The sequence below is a fragment of the Brassica napus genome, chromosome A9, assembly GCF_020379485.1.
Source record: "Brassica napus cultivar Da-Ae chromosome A9, Da-Ae, whole genome shotgun sequence".
Lineage (NCBI taxonomy): Eukaryota > Viridiplantae > Streptophyta > Magnoliopsida > Brassicales > Brassicaceae > Brassica > Brassica napus.
Window position 1 is genome coordinate 41,419,006 of NC_063442.1, and position 19,036 is coordinate 41,438,041.

The 19,036-nt window shown below is 38.2% G+C and overlaps 5 protein-coding genes and 1 long non-coding RNA gene across 8 annotated transcripts; 3 read left to right on the forward strand and 3 right to left on the reverse strand.

Moving 5' to 3' along the window:
* Positions 1-73: 73 nt before the first annotated feature.
* On the reverse strand, positions 74-1,241 carry LOC106367063 (TSET complex member tstD-like). Its single transcript, XM_013806750.3, has 4 exons — positions 1,039-1,241; positions 676-789; positions 506-585; positions 74-434 (listed from the first exon to the last, which is right to left on the reverse strand). The coding sequence occupies exons 1-4, from the start codon at positions 1,224-1,226 to the stop codon at positions 238-240; spliced, it is 579 nt and encodes a 192-aa protein (XP_013662204.2). The 5' UTR covers positions 1,227-1,241; the 3' UTR covers positions 74-237.
* Positions 1,242-3,204: 1,963 nt separating this feature from the next.
* On the reverse strand, positions 3,205-4,586 carry LOC106364552 (ethylene-responsive transcription factor WIN1-like). The gene is made up of 2 exons (XM_013804101.3): positions 4,171-4,586; positions 3,205-3,931 (listed from the first exon to the last, which is right to left on the reverse strand). The coding sequence occupies exons 1-2, from the start codon at positions 4,248-4,250 to the stop codon at positions 3,433-3,435; spliced, it is 579 nt and encodes a 192-aa protein (XP_013659555.2). The 5' UTR covers positions 4,251-4,586; the 3' UTR covers positions 3,205-3,432.
* Positions 4,587-7,007: 2,421 nt separating this feature from the next.
* On the reverse strand, positions 7,008-7,583 carry LOC125578576. Its single transcript, XR_007316686.1, has 2 exons — positions 7,429-7,583; positions 7,008-7,337 (listed from the first exon to the last, which is right to left on the reverse strand). It is a non-coding gene; the product is annotated as an uncharacterized LOC125578576 (long non-coding RNA).
* Positions 7,584-11,696: 4,113 nt separating this feature from the next.
* LOC106364551 lies at positions 11,697-12,922 on the forward strand. 2 transcript variants are annotated; one of them, XM_048741712.1, is made up of 5 exons: positions 11,697-11,895; positions 12,048-12,297; positions 12,367-12,457; positions 12,551-12,620; positions 12,708-12,922. In XM_048741712.1, exons 2-5 carry the CDS (start codon positions 12,186-12,188, stop codon positions 12,759-12,761), a joined length of 327 nt encoding a protein of 108 aa, XP_048597669.1. In that variant the 5' UTR covers positions 11,697-11,895; positions 12,048-12,185; the 3' UTR covers positions 12,762-12,922. The 2 variants fall into 2 exon arrangements, with proteins under 2 accessions (XP_048597669.1, XP_048597668.1); XM_048741711.1 differs by having other exon boundaries at positions 11,698-11,895; positions 12,053-12,297.
* A 555-nt stretch (positions 12,923-13,477) lies between these two features.
* Positions 13,478-15,327, forward strand: LOC106367062 (methyl-CpG-binding domain-containing protein 10). Of its 2 annotated transcripts, XM_048741710.1 has the most exons (3): positions 13,495-13,651; positions 13,716-13,809; positions 14,321-15,327. In XM_048741710.1, the coding sequence occupies exons 2-3, from the start codon at positions 13,747-13,749 to the stop codon at positions 15,152-15,154; spliced, it is 897 nt and encodes a 298-aa protein (XP_048597667.1). In that variant the 5' UTR covers positions 13,495-13,651; positions 13,716-13,746; the 3' UTR covers positions 15,155-15,327. The 2 variants fall into 2 exon arrangements, with proteins under 2 accessions (XP_013662203.2, XP_048597667.1); XM_013806749.3 differs by having other exon boundaries at positions 13,478-13,809.
* Positions 15,328-15,873: 546 nt separating this feature from the next.
* On the forward strand, positions 15,874-17,538 carry LOC106363110 (zinc finger BED domain-containing protein DAYSLEEPER-like). The gene has a single exon (XM_048740581.1). The coding sequence runs from the start codon at positions 15,874-15,876 to the stop codon at positions 17,536-17,538; it is 1,665 nt and encodes a 554-aa protein (XP_048596538.1).
* Positions 17,539-19,036: the final 1,498 nt, after the last annotated feature.

A 19,036-nucleotide genomic window follows, 5' to 3' on the forward strand; every position in this document is an offset into this window, starting at 1 on the left:
CAAACATGAACTGATTGATTAGTTCAAAACCAGCTCTTAGAGGAACCTTCCCAAACAGTTATAACCAAGCTAATTAGGCGGAATCTTCAAGCTAAGATTCAATAACCATCATCACTACACCACATTGCTCCACGTCTGATCAAAACAAATGAACAGTAAAATATTTGATACAGGATAAGTGATTCAACAAAATGACTAGAAGCAGAATGTATGATGGGTTGGACTTTGGAGCAGAGATCAAAACTCAGAAGGAGGTTTCAATCGAATGAGTCGCTTGATCCTGTCTTTGTCGGTGTTCTCAAGAAGACCGTTCCAAACGATTTCATCAAGACACAAACAAATCCTTCCATATTTATCCAAAAACACTCGCTCCGTTGGAGGTTTCCCGCATATGTCCTTCACCGCCCCTGTTATGATAAAGATAGCTTCCGCCACTGCAAGAAGATTCAAAATAAAATCACTTACCAGCTGAGAGAGAGAGACAGAGAAAAGAGAGGCGGCTTACAAGCAAGTTCATCGTACTCGTCTTTGCCAACAAGGAAGATGCTAACATCCCCTAGCATTGTGTACACTATATAAACCGACCTCCACAAACAAACAAACAAGCTCTCTATTACTTCTACTGCTCCAAAATGTTACAAGAAAGATAGTAGAGGTAGTTAGAAAAAAAGGTACTTGTGGCAAGCGACGAGGAGCTCCTCGTTTTTAACGCCCTTGAGATTCTCAGCTCCCAACTTAACCAAGAAAGATCGCCACGTCAGGCGTTCCTCAGCTGGCACTCCATTGAACCTGAAACAAAGATCTCATGAACAAAAGTCACAAAGTGAACACAAATGACATCAAAAGGCAGGCAAGTGGGTCTAAACAATCTAATTTTGGGTAAAAGCTTCAAGCTTTTGGATCTGGGACATGAATTAATCTCACAATCAACAACTTCATAACCCTTATTCGATCGATTAACAAGATCACAAGAGCTCGATTTTGATCTAAATGAACACAAATTGCGAAAATAGATGAAGAGAAAGAAAGGGTGCGAACCTTTCGATCAAGACGTTTCCTACGGAATTAGCGAACAACACCGCAAGGATCATGATCCTTCCTTCCTTCCTTCCTTCCTTCCTTCTCCGAGATTCCTTTTTTATTATGCTTTCTTCTTCGTCGTCGTCGTCTCTCTGTCTCGCTTCTTCTGCTTGAAAAATCGACAAGGGGCCTTTTCGTAATTTCATTATTTCGAATATTTTAAATTTTAATTATTTGTGGAGTTCAGTTATTGACAAACTCGTCCTCAATAGTCCAGCCTTTGTTATTTTTACCCCCGTTTAATTCTTGGGAACTAAAACAACCACTTTGTGTCACCCATCTTTCTTGTTACTTTGTTTTTATTTTAAAGATGGTAGATGCATAATGAAGTGGAAACATTAAGTGGATGTAGACTAGTAGATACATATGACTTGATAGTTAAGTTTGATGGGGTGTTGATACTTAAAGATAAGGAAAGGTAATGTGTCACTGTTCCCAGATCTATCAACAGAAAGTAGACACCACCACTTTTCTTTCTTGTTACCTTCATTATATTCATTTCACACTGCTTGTATCTATCTATGTTATAAACTTATAACCATTAACTTATAAACTTGTATGCAATGGTTAAGTGCAAGTTTAAAGTGAAAAGAGGACAGGTCATAAAGATGAGCACAAACAAGTACCAACAAGCTACTGTTGAAGTGAAAGTTGATGCTATTCATCAGTAACCTAATTGTTATAACTTTTGTACTATTTAAAAGTTAAAGAATCTTAACTTTATCAATTCGTTATTTTAAACACTTCTTAATTTTTCTTCTATGCGTCATGATAGAGTTAATTGATATATTCATTCGTTAAAAACCTAATTAAGTTAATTAATTCGTCCCCAATTTCCCCGTTTTTATTACAACACTTAAAAGTTCAATCATAACGTTGCCGTATATACCTCTAAGCTTCAATATGATTGGTTTTCCAAAAAAATGTTTGCTTATGATCGATGAAGCGTACTCATTTGGTTAGACAAACAAACAGAGATCGGTCGTTGATTTGGAAGGTTTAAGGATTCAATCATATAGTCCTTGATTCTCAAGGTCACAATAAGACGTTGATAGATATTCTATAAATAAAAGATAATACGTGCTGATATTGGCGCATGATTTATGAATTATTTGCAAAAATAGAACTCAAATGAAAGCTACGTCTATAATCAAATTCCTTTGGTTTAGTTAATGCACTTTCCTCTCTTGGTTAGACAATGAACGTTTTGTAATTTATAGAGGCTAGATGAATAGTTGTTTTGTTTGTGGTAAGCATCTTTTTTTACAGCTCACGCGAAAATATCGATATTCTCTCTATAATACAGATATTGCAGTTTATAAAGTCCATCGTTACTCATCTTGAACTCATGGTTCATTTTGATGGTCCAGTGATCTTAAATCATACGTACTATTCCGAATGAACTAGCTTCATACATGATATACCCATTATAAAGATTCAATATATAATGTCGTACTGTGGAATCTAGGCTATAAAACTAGAACTAGAAAACTTCTAGGCTATAAAATAACACTTGATGTTGCATTTATAATATAAGATCATTTTAGTCCAAAAAAATATTATAAGATCATCAGTTAGGTTATAATTAACAGATTTTTTTTTTTGTAAAATGTGAATTCATTTCATAGAAATGGCATTGAGATATAAGAAAAACTTGAATCTAAAGCTGCTAAGACTTAGCAATGAGTTATCTAAGAACCCCCCAAAAATATTAAAAAAAAAAAGATTCTTAAACACAAGGTTAGGCTTAAACTAATTACAATTTAAGGCTAAATAAAGGTAAAGGCTAAATAAAATTAACAGATATCTTCATCCGAGATTCTGTTGGGATAGATTCCTGGGAGTGGGAATCAATTATCATTTAAATTGTCTCCATTAATTGTTTACTGTCAAGTCTCATCATACGTGCAAGAAAACAGAACTTATAAGGATACATGATACATCAACATACTTAAACCAATGAAGGAAGATAAACTCATTAACAACCCTATATAGACGTGGTTTATCTCACATACAAGTTTAATTAGAAAGTGTACTGTCTGATTAACCAGCATATTCACTTTGCTATAAATTGCATGTACTCTTGCAATAAATTTGTTATGTACTATGTAACATCATTTTACTTTTATTTTATAGAAAAGTAATTATAAGAGTACCAGAAAATGCAAATTAAAGGAAATGGGTTCCTGGATTGTAGTTACAAATACTAATATTTTATTGGACATAAAATGAGGATACAATATATAACACATGTAAATATAAACACGATGTATAAACATTAGGGTATAATTGATAATTATGGCTGTAAATCAGCAATACAATAGGTTTATATTATAAATAAGCAAATATTATTTAGTTTGTATTGAGAAGCTCCTCTATCATTTGCAAAGCAACCTTCTCTTCCTCGTCCATTGCACCTTCTTCTTCGCCGTCGCCAACCTCAGTGGCCAGACCAACATCGTCTAGTGAAGCTTTTCTAGTAGGCTCATGGGAGGGGCCGGCGGGGCCAAGCTCCACCGTCATGACCCAACTGGAATCAGACTTGGAACCGGCGCGTTTCTGCCAAACACCAATGTGGGAGCTGGTCGTGTCAAGACGGAGGCAGGTGAGTGATGGCGAAGGAGACTTGCAGCATTTCCTCAGTTTGGCGCTGAGGATGGAAGAGAGTGATGAAGATGCAGAGGCTGAGGCTGAAATGTCGGTTTTGCTCTCAGACGTGTCTATGGTGCTGTTGTTCCTGAGGGGGAAGTTGGTCTTGGCGTTGCGGCCGCTCATTAAAACGGCGGCCTCGTCGTAGGCTCTTGCTGCCTCATCCGCAGTCTCAAACGTCCCCAGCCAAATCCTCCTTTTCCTTTTTCCATTTATCATGCATATTATAGAGTTTAGTCCGTATTATAAGCAATAAGTTAACCAAATATAAGAAGCTAAAACTACAGAGATACTAAAACGGAGTTCATATGCTAACTAAAGAGAGGAAAGCATGTAATATATATGTTTGAGTGTGTGTGTTTGGTTATGTACTTGAATGCATCAGAAAGGGGAAATAAATGAAACAACGCAGAAAAAATGGTAAAGAAAGAAGAAAGGTACAAGAGAGGATGACGAATCTCAGCGACCCATGAACCCCAATGGCGTTGCCTGACACCTCTGAATTTCTTCGTCTGTACCATTCTTACTTACTTTGTGTTCTTTGTCAGAGAGAAGAGTAGGAATTCTTGATGACGAGTATTATATGCATGATGAAAGTTTGGTAAATGGTAATGTTGTATATTTATATACATATGTTAATTTTTGGCGGATGAAAAGGGTTGTACTAGTTCTTACTCTTATTACATTTTAGTATTTTACGCACTCTCGAAATTCTATAAGAGGGAGAAAGAGAGCGTGTGAGAATTTAGTTGGAGTTGTTGGTACCGAGTGATTGCTAAGGTCAAGAGATGGTTATAAGGGTAAACGATTTTACATTTCAAAGGTTGGGTCGTATATATATATGTAGAAAAGGCACAAGTTATAAAAGCATCACATGGCCGTGTACATTGTTTTTAGCATAGCTACGTACATCCTAATCAATTGTCCACATCACATATATATATAGCTAGGTACGTGCTACGCCTCTCTCCGTTTAATTTGATGCTTGCTTATATTTGTATACAACTTCATACGTACGTATAAGCCTTTTGTGTTCACCATTATTTGCAATTTTTTAAGATTAAGGTGCAGCGGCAACTAAGACCAAACATCATTATGTATTAATGTTTTGTTACATACTTGTATGTCTGTTAACAACCAACATTAACCATCGTCCAAAATTAGCAACAACATATTCCAGTCATATGTACATACATGAAATTCCCTGCATCTTAATGTAAATATTAATACCTAAATGTTATATATCGATCGTTATAAGCCTCAGTTAGGCCGTAAGTGTGAGTAAGAGCATGTACAACCCAAAAACCCATTATGAGTATCATAACTAATATTTAATAGTAATTGTGTACTAAGAGATCTGGTTAAGAGACGACAGCATTTAATGTGTTCCAATGCTAGTCTCTTAAATAAAGATTCTTAGAAATTAAAAATTAATATTTATAAAAAAGAAAAAAATTAAACAAAACATATTAAAAATAACATTTTAAACATTGATTTGTAAATAAAACATGAAACAAACATCATTCAAATAAAGTGGAATAATTTGAGAGAAGCATCACAGCTTAGTTGTTGCTTTGTCCGAATTTTTGCCATATATGTTCAACCAAATCATCTTTCAGTTGTTGATGCAATTGTCTATCACGAATTCTTCTTCGAGCATCCATCATATTGCTGATATTTGATGGCATATTTGTAGAATACGAAAGATCGACATGTGAACTCCCGTTATCTTCTGCTTCTTGGAACTCTGTAACGTTAAATAGAGAGTATCCATCTCTTTCATCCTCTACTATCATATTATGGAGTATGATACAAGCTCTCATAATCTTTCCAATTTTAGCTTTATCCCAAAAAAGTGCTGGATTTTTAACAATGGCAAAGCGAGCTTGCAGGACTCCAAAAGCACGCTCGACATCTTTTCGGGCAGCTTCTTGTTGTTGAGCAAATAAAACTGCTTGCGGACTTTGTGGTAATGGAATTGATTGGATAAATGTTGACCATTTCGGATAAATACCATCGGTGAGATAGTAACCCATACGATACTCTCTTCCATTGACATAGTATGTCACTTGCGGAGCTTGACCTTGGATTACGTCATCAAAAACATGTGAGCGATCAAGAACATTGATATCATTTAACGTACCTGGCGGTCCGAAAAACGCATGTCATATCCAGAGATCATATGAAGCAACCGCCTCTAAAACAATTGTTGGTTTGCCCGAACCCCGAGAATATTGCCCTTTCCAAGCGGTGGGACAATTCTTCCATTTCCAATGCATACAATCAATGCTTTCTATCATCCCGGGAAAGCCACGGTACTCACCAATATCAAGTAGACGTTGAAGATCGGCAGGTGTTGGTCTTCTTAGGTACTCTTCGCTGAATAAAGAAATTATTCCGTCCACAAAATTTTCCAAACATGAGAGAGTAGTAGATGCACCGAGACGGAGGTATTCGTCGACCCCATCAGCCGCATTACCATATGCCAAAACACGAATGGCTGCTGTACTCTTTTGAAGTGGAGAGAGACTAAGCCTGCCGAGAGCATCTCTCTTTTGTTGAAAGAATTCAACTTCATTGGAGAGTCGATTAACGATACGCATGAACAATCCCTTGTTCATTCGAAAGCGTCGTCGGAATAGATTATGAGGATATGTTGGGGTTTCGCTGAAATAATCATCCCACAAACGTCTATCACCTTCTTCACGATTCCTTTCGATATAAATTCTTTTTTTCTTCTTTTTTTCTCGCTTTCTTGATTACCATGATTGGTGGGAAAATTTTCAAACGTTTGATCAAAATATTGATCAAATTGTTGATCAAAATGTTGATCAAATTGTTGATCAAAAGTATCATCAATTGATCCATCAAATGTGTTATTAGAAGAAGATGCCATTTTTTGAGTTTTGTTTGGTGAGGACGAGAGATTAGGAATTGGTTAATTTTTTTTTGGCAGTGAATGTGTTTGGTTTAATGGGAATGGTGAGAACGAGTTATAGTGTTTGGTTTAAGGTTTTTGGTGAGAACGAGAGAATGTGTTTGGTTTAAGGTTTTGGTTATAGTGTTTGGTTTAAGGTTTTGGTTATAGTGTTTGGTTTAAGGTGATCGGTGAGAACGAGATAATGTGTTTGGTTTAAGGTGATTAGTGAGAACGAGAGAATGAGATTGCTGAGAAACAGAGAGTGAGATTGGTATAGAAAGAGACAGAGAATGAGATTGGTTTGTGATATTTGCAACCTTGGTTCGAAAGTGAGAGAGTGAGATAGAGAGATTGTGAATAAAACATTAACGCAACATGACTTAATATATAGAGATTGGGACCAAAGTCTGATACAAGACCCGTGACACAAGTAGTAGAAGACTACAACAACACTACAAGACTACTAGACTCCACTAGAAACTTTTACTCCGTGACACAAGTACTACAAGTACTACAACACTCCAAGACCACTAGACTCCAAGACAACAAGACTTCAAGACCACAAGACTCCAAGACCGCAAGACCTACTACACTTTCACTCCGTGACACAAGACGCCAAGACCGCAAGACCACAGAGACTCCGTGATTATTCCACTCCCATTGCTCCATCTTTTCACACTGTCCTGACCTGAAACAGAGAGTTAAACAAGAACAATAATCAGGCTTAACAAGAATAAGAAGCATTTTCTAACAAGAACAAGAAACATAACTACACCTACGCTAATTAAACATAATGTCACTGATGATCTTCTTCTTTAAGGCTTCTTCATACTCGGCTAAAGGCTCCTTTTTTGAAACCAGAGATTCAAGTAGTCTCATCCTCGACAACTTATCCTTGGCGGCCAAGTCCTGTTGTTTAATAGCCCACATACTTAATAGAAGAATGAGGAGAAAGGGGAAGCAACGCATTGATCACAATTCACAACCACCATGCATCTTGGAGAGAGCAAAGATAAATGTTTATTAACTACACAAAGCCTCCTATTTATTACCTAAACACAACGCAAACCTAACCAACGCATTTACCACAGAGGCCTCAATTCATTTCAATGCTTTACCTAACAATCACCTAAGACAATGCTTTACTCTATTGGACAGAACGAGATTAATGTTTACCTCTATCAACAAGAGTACGCCTTTGTTCTGACCTGGATCACGCGTCTTCATCCATCAATCTCCCGACTCAAAGACAGAAAGAAAAAAAAATTAGAAAATGAATGAACAAAAGGGATCATGGATAATTGGAAGACTCAAAGACATAACCAAATGAACAAAGGCGTACCGTTTCATAAGCCTGACCAACAGACGTCGTTTATCTTCCTCTTGAACCTGGATCGTGCGTCTTGATCCAGACATGGACCGACTGAAACACAGAAACAAATTAAAAACCAAATCAACAACCAAAACAAAGATTAAGACATGCTTAATTTAAGACATAATCAAGTGAAAAGATTTTTACCTTTTGATCAACAACCAAAACCAAGATTAACACTCGGCAGCGTTTATCTGCGTGTCTGAGAGACACCAATGGTCAGATCGTGGCTTCCCTGCGTCGATGAGACCCACCGTTTGAGATGTCGCCGTATCGCCACCGACTCAACCTCTCCACCCAAATCGCCGTCATCCTTCCTCGAGCAGAGCCATCGATAGATACGTCGCCTTTTTCCTCCATCTTTTCAAGAGGAGATGTCGCCGAGGAGTCGCCGAGGAGTCGCCGAGGAGTCGACGAGAGAAGAGCCACCGAGAGCCACATGAATCGCCTTTCTCGTCGTCGAGACGGAGAAACCAAAACAGAGAAAAGAACGAAGATGAAACGAAGACGCGTCTCCACCATTGCCTTTTCCAATTATTATGTGACACGTGCCCGTAACATACGGTATCATAGCACCCCTAATTAAGGGACGTGGCTTCGAGTTTTGTCTTCTTTTTATTTCTTTTAATCGTTTTTAAGCGTTTCATACGCACTTAAGAGACAGCGTTGAACGTGCTCTAAACTTAATATTATATAACAAGCGCCGGGAAAAGTGGTTACTCACGATCAAATATAACACATGCGAATATGCGATATACATCACAAGAACAAGTTAAAAGTAAAAGAAGGACAAAAATAAAGAAAGGGTGGTCCATATACAATATGTTTGTGGAGCAATTAGTAGAAGATTTTGTTAAAAGATATTCAACTGATTACAATAGCTTGTGCATGAGCCCTAATTGTTGGGTTGTGTCCAAATTAAGGCTGTTTAGGGGTTAATCTCATATCTATTTCGTTTGATTTTTTGAGCAAACATCTTTAATCTAATTGTATGCTTATATTTAAATGTAGATACTACAGTATTATACATTTTTGGTTTCTTGGTGCTAATATGGTTATGCGTGGCTGGTTAGTGGTTATCATATAGGGTCCCCACTTTGATGAGTCCGCTACCCGTTATTTCATCATTACACTCTCTTCATTAATTCTCGTATTTTTGGGATCTTGCATGTGATTTCTTTTCCAATTATATATGCCTTCTATAAAAAAAAAAACTTTGTTGTCGACTTGTGTAGTTATTTATAGAGTGATGCACTGTATTGATCATACTGTAATTAATACAATACTTGGATATATTAGTAAAATCGTGAATCCCTCGGCTGAAATTTTCGGAAGTAAGACCTAACTTCGTGGCTATCAGCAATATGAATCCTTGTAAATTTTTACCCGGATTATATATTATTATTTTATATATTCCATATATATAATTAAAACCTGAATATTTTGAACATAAGAGCATGTCTAATGGGGATCCTTAGCAAAAAATCCTTAACAAAAAAATATTATAATAATATGTGGGACCTATTAAATTTAAGAGTTTGTGCCAAATTAATCTTTAGCTAAGGATCAGATTTGTTACTGTGCGCGGATCCCACCTGCCACGTGGGATCCTGCGATTGGCTCCTTCCTTTTTATTTTTTTTAGCTAAAAAATAAAATAAAAATAATAAAATAATTTAAAAAACTTACCTTGGTTATAGAGCCAAGAGTATCAGCATTGTGGATGGTCTAAGCTCTACTTAAAATCTTTTGGAACACGAAAATCACGTGTTTGAATTTCCTGAAACGAGGAACATATTTGACAAGTGGCCAAACAATGGTGTTTCAACAAAAAGGCAAAGAAGTGTACCAAATGCTCCAGTGGGAGAAAAGATTCCTAACGGAGACGTGGTGGTCACTCGCATCCAGATAAACAAGCTGTGAAGAAACTGAGAAGATAAAACTAATATGGGCCTAATTTGGGCCATAACATTATCCATACAAATACACGTTACACACCCGAATATGGACAAGTTAGGTTTAACGGCAATTGGCACTAATAACAGCCTCTGAGGTAAAAACAAAAACAAAAACAAAAACAAAAACAATAACAATGACCGTTTCTTTCTTCTGTTACTGAACCAATCAACGGTCTATCGATTTACTAAATTGAAAGGTGTTTGTTTAGTTTTGGTGCCCGATCTTTCCTTTTTTTACTTTTCAAAAACCTTCTCCATAAAATGTTCTCTTTGTTCCCGGATTCAACAACAAAAGATAATTGTTTATCCGTCGCTCATCATAGGTCGTATATACTCAAGAGGCACCAACCAAGAGTTAGTGTTCATCCCACAGCACGTTTCGTGGGTATATAAATGACTGGTCCAACACGTTCCAAACCCGCGAGGGAAATCTTCCTAACGTCATCATCTCTCTCCTTCTCTTCTTTCTCTTCCTCTTGTGCCTCCTCTGACGATGATGATGCTGCGATAGAGCTAAACATAGAAGCCACATCCCCAACATCTCGTGGGAAACTTTTGAAAGCTTCTTCACGATCAGGCTCCGAAATGTCGTGCCTGACTCATGTCACGATGCAGCCTGCTCCCTCCCCTCCCTCCAAGTTCCGACCAGGGTCGCCTTACGACCCCGAGAGAATCCCATCATCCGTGTTCGGCAAGAAGGCTAAGGATGTGAACTGGAGCGACGACTCGTTGTTTAGTCTGAGAATGTCCAACTACGAAGGGTTTCGTCAAAGCAATCTAATGCCTGGAGATGTTTTGATGCCCGGTGAGTTCTTAGCGTACTCGCCTTCTTTAAAAGTCAACCCTGAAGATGTAGAAGATGAGATGGTGAAAAAGAAAAAGACCACATCAGAGGAGACTAACAACATTCATGGAGAGATGTCCTTATCACCAACTCCTTCAGCTTACTCATATCCTAGCAGTTTTGCTCAGTTATACCAAGCGCCGCCGCAGTCTAGCAAAGCTCAATCTATACCCCTTCCTGTCAGCGAGAAAAAGAACAAGAAGACAAGAAAGAACAAGAAGGAGAAAAAGAATAATAACAAGGGTTGTTCAATATGCTCTTGGTTGTTCTCAGGGTTTTCAAAGTGCAAATGTTACTTATGTTGCTGCTACAGATGGAAGAAATGTGGCTGCTGCTGTTGCAAATGAGTTTTTCATTCTTCATCTCCAAGGAGCCGATCATGATAAGCCATCCATCATGACACTTAAGAGTTGACATCTAATCTACACAAAAAAAAAAAACGAATCTTAAGTCTATGCAAATGTATTCTTCTCTTACAAAAAAAATGGTTATCCAATTTTTTTAATCATATGCTTGATTTTGATTCCAGCTTATTTTGTTTATTCATAGAATGATAAAAATTTATAATAAATTCTGAGTACAAGCTGTACGTATAACGTTTGAATTATGTGGAGAATGCATGAAAAATCCATACTATTATTAACTTTTGGCTTTTTAATTATCAGTTCAGACCAAACACACTATTCTACATAATGACAAGACCATCTGCATAATTACAAGACATACTCTGTCGATCAGATTCTTCAATTATGTAAAATTTGCAGGTTCTTGATCTTTGTTGGGTTATGGAAAATGACAAGAATACCCTTAGTGTTAGTAGGAGGGATGAATAGTATAACTTGTCTCAAGCAATCATTTCAAAGCGAAAGTAAAAGGGAAAACGTAAAGTTCTTCTTCTTCGTGAAGAAGCTGCCGATTTTAGAAAAAAGGAAACGACGAAGAAGTAAGTTATTTGCTCATTCATAGATTTTGGATTAGACGTATTTGATTCTTCATTCTTTGGATCATCTTAGGTGTTATCATTAAAGTCTCGAGCTTGCAGATCTATTTGAGCTCCTAGGTCAATCAATGGGGTGAGATTCTCCTCCCAGTTTCTGTTTTTGGCCTTATGCATAGTCTATAGGTGTTTGATTGATTCACCCTAATTAAGATTGGTAGATAGAGAATCTATTTTGAAACTAATAATAAGAGATGATGAGAGGTGGTTGTGTGGGGTTTGTAACAGAGCAGTGGCTGCGTGGCTTGCTACAGAGAACGCAGCAGAGCAACTGAGACTTTGAAGGACCCTCCTCCTCCACCTTTTAATAATAATTCCACAGCTCCAAACGTCTCTGAGGACTTTTGGTCAACAAGCACGGTTGATATGGACAACATCACCTTCCCTTCTCAGGGTAGCATCTCATCATCCAACCAAACTTCTGATTCTCAGTCTGCTGCTAGGAACTCAAATGCACCTCCTGAGTTTGTAAACCAAGGTACTTTCCCTTTACGGATTTGTGGGTCAGGGTTGGGTATGAAGCGAGTCTTCTGTGTGTGTGTTGCAGGTCTTCTTCTTTGGAATCAGACACGAGAGCGTTGGGTGGGGAAGGAAAGAGCCAGTAATTCACCGGAACGCAAGCAAGGAGCCAAGATAAAGTGAGTTGCCTTCATAACACACTATTCACTATTGTTTCTTTAAATGGCAATGCTAAAAGACTGAAGATGTTTTAACATTTTCTTTATATGCAGTTGGAACGCAGCATCGTATGATAGCTTGCTGGGGAGCAACAAGTTATTTCCCCAACCCATTCCTCTCAGTGTAAGTTTGTACTTAATCAAACTCTCTGGCGTTAAGGGAAAATCTCGGTGGACTGATTCTATTGCTTGCTACTGATGAAAAAAACAGGAGATAGTGGATTTTCTAGTGGAGGTTTGGGAACAAGATGGTCTATATGACTGATGAACAAAGACTTGAAAGACACACACAAACACACACACTAGTCCGATTATTTTGTATTGGTTTGGTTTATGATCTGCCTTGTTGTACCATTTTCACTTGGAATTGTTGGAAAAGAAACCGGGAATGTTCATCAGTAAATGAGAAATTTTATTGTTGTACCATCTTTCAGTGTGATATCTGGATTTGACCAATCAGTATCTCAAGTGTAAGACATGTCTTTGTGACATTACCTCCTACTTCTGGTGATCTATTTCTATGACATTACTTTGTTCATTTGTTAAGGGTTATTAGATGCTCTGCCTCACTGTACTAGATTTTGCTTCTTCTTTTGGTGTTTAACTTCAAAAGAAAGTGTAAACCTCAAGTGTATTGTTAGAAATAGTACTTGGGCCGGTGAATTTGGGCTTATTATCAGAATGTATCACAATCAGAGACATGTCTTGTTTCTTCTGTCCCAACCACACATTGATGTGATAGATGATATATACAGTTTTCACACACACACACATATCAAGCAATGTATTGGGCCCATTAGCTTGGGCTTCTTTATAGTATAGAGTGGGTATAAACAGAGGAAAAGAATATTCGCTGTGAATCAGACGCGGGAAAACAGATTCCACCCTTATCCATGGATGCGTAAATAGGACACGTGTTTACCTCAAAGAGGTCTGTCATTGAACTATAATGTCCCCCACAGTTGTGAATTTACTTGGAGAAAAGAAACAAATCTAGACAGAAGAAGAATGAAATAATCAGAAAAAGAAAAAATAATACAAACATAGAATATAATCTTAATGAAAAAAGACTGAAACAGGAGAGACACGCAAGCATACATATCCAGTTGGATCACAACGGTTGTTCTTTGCATCATCTCTGACTACCAGTAAAAGGAAAGGAAGACCCATAATTTTGCTTTAAAAAGACAAGTGTGTGAGAGTCTGTTCTGTGTGTCAGGTCGAAGAGAGAGATAGAGAGAGAGGAGAAGATGACGCACGCAGACGAGATGATGTTCATTGAGCTACCAGCCCCTTCTTCATGGACGAAACTGGTGTCTATCTATTTATTTATCTATCTTCTTCCTCCTCTTTTTTTTTTCACATTTCTGCTGTAATTACTTTTTTAATTTTCTTTAAAAAATTTGATGTCTGTGTAAAAAAGTTGTTTTTGTCTGTTCTGCTTTCTCTTTTGAGTAAGTTTCTGTTGTGTCCTCATGTTCTAGTGTTTATGTTCGATTTGGGTAATTTAATGTAATAACATGTTTCGAGGTTGGTTTTGTGATCTTTTATGCTCAATTCCAGAATTAAACGCTTACGATTTTTTTAAAAGAAATTAAATTAGGGTTTATGTTCAATTCTCTGTGGAAATTTTCTAATTAAATGATTAGAGATTTTTTAAATTAGGGTTTCTGATGAAAATGCTCTCTGTTTAAGACATAAACCCTACAAATTGGTTGGGCCTTTTCTATAGATTGTGTCTGGAGAGTTCATGTGTTGCTTGCTTGCTTATGTTTTTTTTTTTTTTTTTTTGGTTGCTTATGTTAGCTTGTTTGTTTGTTGCAGTATTATCCGGAGCTAGCAGGTTCACCGAGGAAGACAAAGATCGTGTTCGTAGCTCCAACTGGTGAAAGGATCAGCTCACGCAAGCAGCTTGAGAAGTACCTCAAGGCTCACCCTGGGAGCCCTGTCATCTCTGAGTTTGACTGGACTAATGGGGAGTCTCCGAGGCGATCTTCCAGGATCAGCCAGATGGTGAAGGCTACCCCAACCCCCACTCCTGATGAGAAAGAGCCTCCCAAGAAGAGGAGACGCTCTTCTGTCTCTAAGAAGGGGAGTAAAGGGGCTGCTGCTGCTGAGCAAAACGAAGAGGCGCAAGAAGGGGAGGTTGTTGCTGAGGAGAATGTGGAGGCTGACAAGAACGGAGAGGCGGAAGAGTCTGCTGTGAAGGCTGAGGCTGAGAAGGAGGGAGAAGTTGTGGCGGACGAGAAAGAGCCTATGGAGGTGGATACCTCTGAGGTGGTGAAGAAGGCTGAGGGTGAAGGAACCGCTGAAGAACCTCCCAAGGTTGAAGTCCTCAAGGACACTGAAATGAAAGAACCAGTGGAAGCTGTTGCTGCTGAGGTGAATGGAGAGGAGAAGGCTGCTGAGGAAGAGACTGAGAACAAGGAGCTGACTTTTGGTGAGCCTAAGCTTGCTGCGGATGCAGAAGCTGATAAGGGGAATGAAACCAAAGAAGCTGAGGAGAAGAAGGAAGATGGTGAGCCCAAGCTTGATGCAGACGCTGAAGCTAATAAGGTGAATGGAACAGAAGAAGCTGAGGAGAAGAAGACAGAAGCTGTTGCAACAATAACCGAGGGGGACGAGGCAGGCACAAGGAAAGAGTTTGTTGTTGTTTGATTTGAGTTTTTTTCATTTGTAGCTTTAAAGATTATTATGTGTTTGTTGTTGTTGCTGTTTTTTTATGTGCTGGTAGAGAACTAATGTCTATGTAGTTCAGTCCATTATCATTAGACTCTTTGTACTCGCTGCGAAGTTTTTAATGTTAGGCATCCAGTCTGTTTCTTTTTTCATCATACCATCTATTATATGAATGATTTTACCAGCAAAAAAAAACTTAAAAGACTCATGAAAAGTGATAGCCAAGTAAAAAAACAAAGCAGAAGATTACATACATAGTACACACTTCTGGCAGATGCCTTTTGGGTCTCCTTAGTACAACTAGCACTAAATTTTCTATAACTTTTTTCTAACACTAAACTGGTTTCTTTCAATTTGTTAAAGTTTTAAAATTTTAAAACGTTAGTGAACTTTAAATAAAAGAAACTGATGAGATTAATTATAATCATTCCCTAATTTCTAGCATCCACACTTACTTTTTTTGTGTATCAGTTATCAATTATTGCATATCTTTTCAGTTTCTCTTCTCCTAAGTTATGTTTGCACTGACTTCATATTAAAATATTTTGAATCATTCTTTGTATCAAAGCTTTCTATGGTGTGGGATCACTTCACCAGCGAGACCGATCAGCTACCACCTCCCAAGAAACGTCAGAGTTCTTCTGCTAATGCCTCTCTAGATCAAGATCACTGCAACCATGAGATGACAATTGACAAAGATGATTATCATGCATGACTATCCTCTTCGTGTGGTCGACCATTTTGCTGGTTTCTTGAAGGTTCTTCGTCCCCAGTTCACTATGCCAAGGTTAAACACCATTCATGATGATTGTGTCTTAATGTTCTTGTCCCAAAAGCAGAAACTTTCAGACATCATTACAAAGATTCCTGGAGGAGTTAACCTTGCAGTAGATGTCTGGTCATCAAAGCAATCAGTGGGTTACGCCTTAGTTTCCGGACACTTTGTAGATAAAGACTGGAACTTAACTCACCTCCTTATGAATGTATCTGTAGTTGCTTCTCCTGATTCAGATTCTGCGTTGAACCAACCTCTCAAAGCTTGCTTGTCTGAATGGAAACTAGAAGGGAAGGTTTCAAGCATCACTGTCAGCCAAACATGCACTGATAATCTCAGATGTTTCTTGTCTGTCAAGAACCAGCATGTGTTGAATGGTCAGTTGTTGATGGGGGAATGCTATGCTAACGTTCTAAGCAGTATGGCTCAAGAAGCACTTGAGGATGAGAAGTTGATAAAGAAAGTCAGAGACAGCATCAAGTTTATTAAGACGAATGAAACTTGTGGAGATAAATTTGATGGACTGAAGAAACTCTTTTCAACCGATACTGCGTATAAAGATCTTAACGTTGACAACAGAACTAGATGGGACACGAGTTACAACATGTTGTTGGCTGGTTATGAACACAGACAGCTCTTGTCTTGTTTGGAAACTTGTTATCCTGATTACAAAATATCATCAATATCTTCTCAAGATTGGAGAAAGATTGATGGTCTCTGCTCGTGCTTGAAGGTTCTTTTCCAAGCGGGTAATGTCCTGACAAGACCAAAGAATTTGACAGCAAACGAGTTGTACCATGAGATGATTAAACTTCAGCTAGAGCTGAGCCATGCAGCTATGTATGAAGAAGACTTGGATGTTAGAAACCTTGCAAAGTCGTTGTGGGAGAGGTTTGATCTGTACTGGAGAGGATGCTTCTTGGTTTTGGCGATTGCTGTGGTTATGGATCCTCGGTGCAAGATGGAGATTATTAAGGATAACTTCACTGAGATGTATGGTGAAGAAGATGCTGAAAAATGGATCAAGACTGTTAATGATGCTGTCCATGATCTGTACATTAGCTACGGTGAACAAAACCTGTTGGATGCTAATATAGAGGTGGCTCAAGAACCTGAGACAGGTCCACAAGTAGAGCAAACCACAGAGTCACATCAACATGAGGGAGAGCATAAGGTAGAGAAGAAAGAACTTGGTGATGATTCTCAAGCACAGCCACAAGCAGATGAAGACTACCACATGGGTGATGTGCTTCTCCAGGATGGGACTACTCTAGTTACAATTGGAGACTCGTTGTCAGACTATGAGATTTTTCTCACAGAGCTGAACCGATACTTAGGTGAGACGTTGGTCCTGGGGTCAGAAGACTTTGACGTTTTGAGGTGGTGGAGGGTCAACAACACTAACTACCCTATCCTCTCTAAGATAGCTGCAGATATTCTACCCATTCCTTGCAGCACCGTCTCACCTGATTCCGTGTTTGACACGGAAGTGAAAGAGATGGACAATTATAGAATCTCTCTTCCTAGTGGAACCTTGGAAGCTCTCTTGTGTACCAAGGATTGGCTCAAAAACCCCAAAACATTATGACAATCTTGTGAGATTTTAACTCCGTTTCCTTTTTTTTTAGATTCGTTTCATTAGTTTTCATATCTGAATTTATCACTATTTGCCTTTTGATTGCATTGATGATGCCTTAGATCCTGATTCAGTTTCTCATGAATGACTATAACCATGCATTTCTATGTTACATAAACGGAAAGATGTTGTAACAAAGCTAAGAATCAGATGATGAGAACGAAAAGCATATTAGCTTATTCTTTATTGATTAACCGGCTCTTAAATAGCATTTTAACATAAGACAACTGCCTCCTACTTTCTTCGGAGGACTTTAACAACTTGAAACAAAACTCTTGAGTAGATAAATGGCGCTACTCCTATACAATAGAAGCTTATTGCGACACCATGCACGTACATCTCCCATAAACCAGCAAAAGATATTTTGCTACACTCATACTTAACTAGAGGAAGAAGTCATGCATGCATGGTTATTAATATGGTGGTCCAGGTGGAGGCTGCGGACCGAAGGGTCTTGGAATCAAGGTAGCTGAGGGAGGTGGAGGTCCTGGAGGAGGAGGGAGAGGCCCTGGATGCGGTTGTCTTGGAGGCGGTGGAGGAGGAGGGAGAGGCTCTGGATGCGGTTGTCTTGGTGGCGGTGGGTGGTAGATAGGTGAAGGATGGCCATGTGGGGGAGGAGGGAGAGGCTGTGGATGCGGTGGGTGCAGGTAGAAAGGTGGAAGCGGAGGATGCTCATGATGCGGTGGTGGAGGATGGCGATGAGGAGAAGGAGGCATTTTGGTTTTGAGCTTTGTTATTGCAACGTATATGTTGTGTACTTTAGTTTATATAATAATATCAAGATTGAATATGGATGTTACCTACAAGTCTTTTGAAGTGTTAGAGAGTCCCAATGGTCATTAGTAATATGTTAGGTACAATGGAATGGTAGTTATCTACCTAATCTTTACTGTGGAAAAACTACAACTTCTGAAATAATAAATAAAAATTGCATGTAAATTAAATAAAATGCATATTTCACAAGAAGTGTAACTTTGGAAGCTCTCTTGTGCACCAAAGGATTGGCTTAAAAACCAAACATTATGACAATCTTGAGGTTTTAACTCCGTTTCCCTTTTTTCAGATTCATTTCATTAGTTTTGGTATCTGAACTCATTTTTCTAAGTGAAAGTAAATTATCACCATTTTACCTTTTGATTGCATTGATGCTCTTAGATGATCCTGATACAGTCTCATGAATAAATACTATAAAGTTCCCTGTCTCTGCTCTCAAGCTTATATATACTTAGCCAAAACCTCTTACAATTTCCATGAAGTAGATTTCCTTTAGTGACAGACAGCACAGGACTTCTTGAAATACTCCTAAGCGGTCGTCCTAAGTTCCTAACCAATCCTACATCTGGTTATACTTATACATGAAACCATATAACAGTCAATTTAAACATACCAAAAAAATCAGCATTTTTAGTTGGTTTGTAAACGGGTTTGATAGGAACAGAAAAAAAAAATC

What these genes read in the sequence shown, in the direction of transcription:
- LOC106367063 (XM_013806750.3), bottom strand. Translation starts at nt 1,226, where the DNA reads ATGAAATTACGAAAAGGCCCCTTGTCGATTTTTCAAGCAGAAGAAGCG. An exon ending in CTCCTCGTCGCTTGCCACAA is followed by an intron (nt 586 to 675) that starts GTACCTTTTTTT and finishes TTGTTTGTGGAG; the next exon opens with GTCGGTTTATATAGTGTACA. An exon ending in CGAGTACGATGAACTTGCTT is followed by an intron (nt 435 to 505) that starts GTAAGCCGCCTC and finishes ATCTTCTTGCAG; the next exon opens with TGGCGGAAGCTATCTTTATC.
- LOC106364552 (XM_013804101.3), bottom strand. Translation starts at nt 4,250, where the DNA reads ATGGTACAGACGAAGAAATTCAGAGGTGTCAGGCAACGCCATTGGGGT. An exon ending in GAGATTCGTCATCCTCTCTT is followed by an intron (nt 3,932 to 4,170) that starts GTACCTTTCTTC and finishes AAATGGAAAAAG; the next exon opens with GAAAAGGAGGATTTGGCTGG.
- LOC106364551 (XM_048741711.1), top strand. An exon ending in TCCTGAGTTTGTAAACCAAG is followed by an intron (nt 12,298 to 12,366) that starts GTACTTTCCCTT and finishes TGTGTGTTGCAG; the next exon opens with GTCTTCTTCTTTGGAATCAG. An exon ending in AAGCAAGGAGCCAAGATAAA is followed by an intron (nt 12,458 to 12,550) that starts GTGAGTTGCCTT and finishes CTTTATATGCAG; the next exon opens with TTGGAACGCAGCATCGTATG.
- LOC106367062 (XM_013806749.3), top strand. Translation starts at nt 13,747, where the DNA reads ATGACGCACGCAGACGAGATGATGTTCATTGAGCTACCAGCCCCTTCT. An exon ending in CTTCTTCATGGACGAAACTG is followed by an intron (nt 13,810 to 14,320) that starts GTGTCTATCTAT and finishes TGTTTGTTGCAG; the next exon opens with TATTATCCGGAGCTAGCAGG.
- LOC106363110 (XM_048740581.1), top strand. Translation starts at nt 15,874, where the DNA reads ATGATTATCATGCATGACTATCCTCTTCGTGTGGTCGACCATTTTGCT.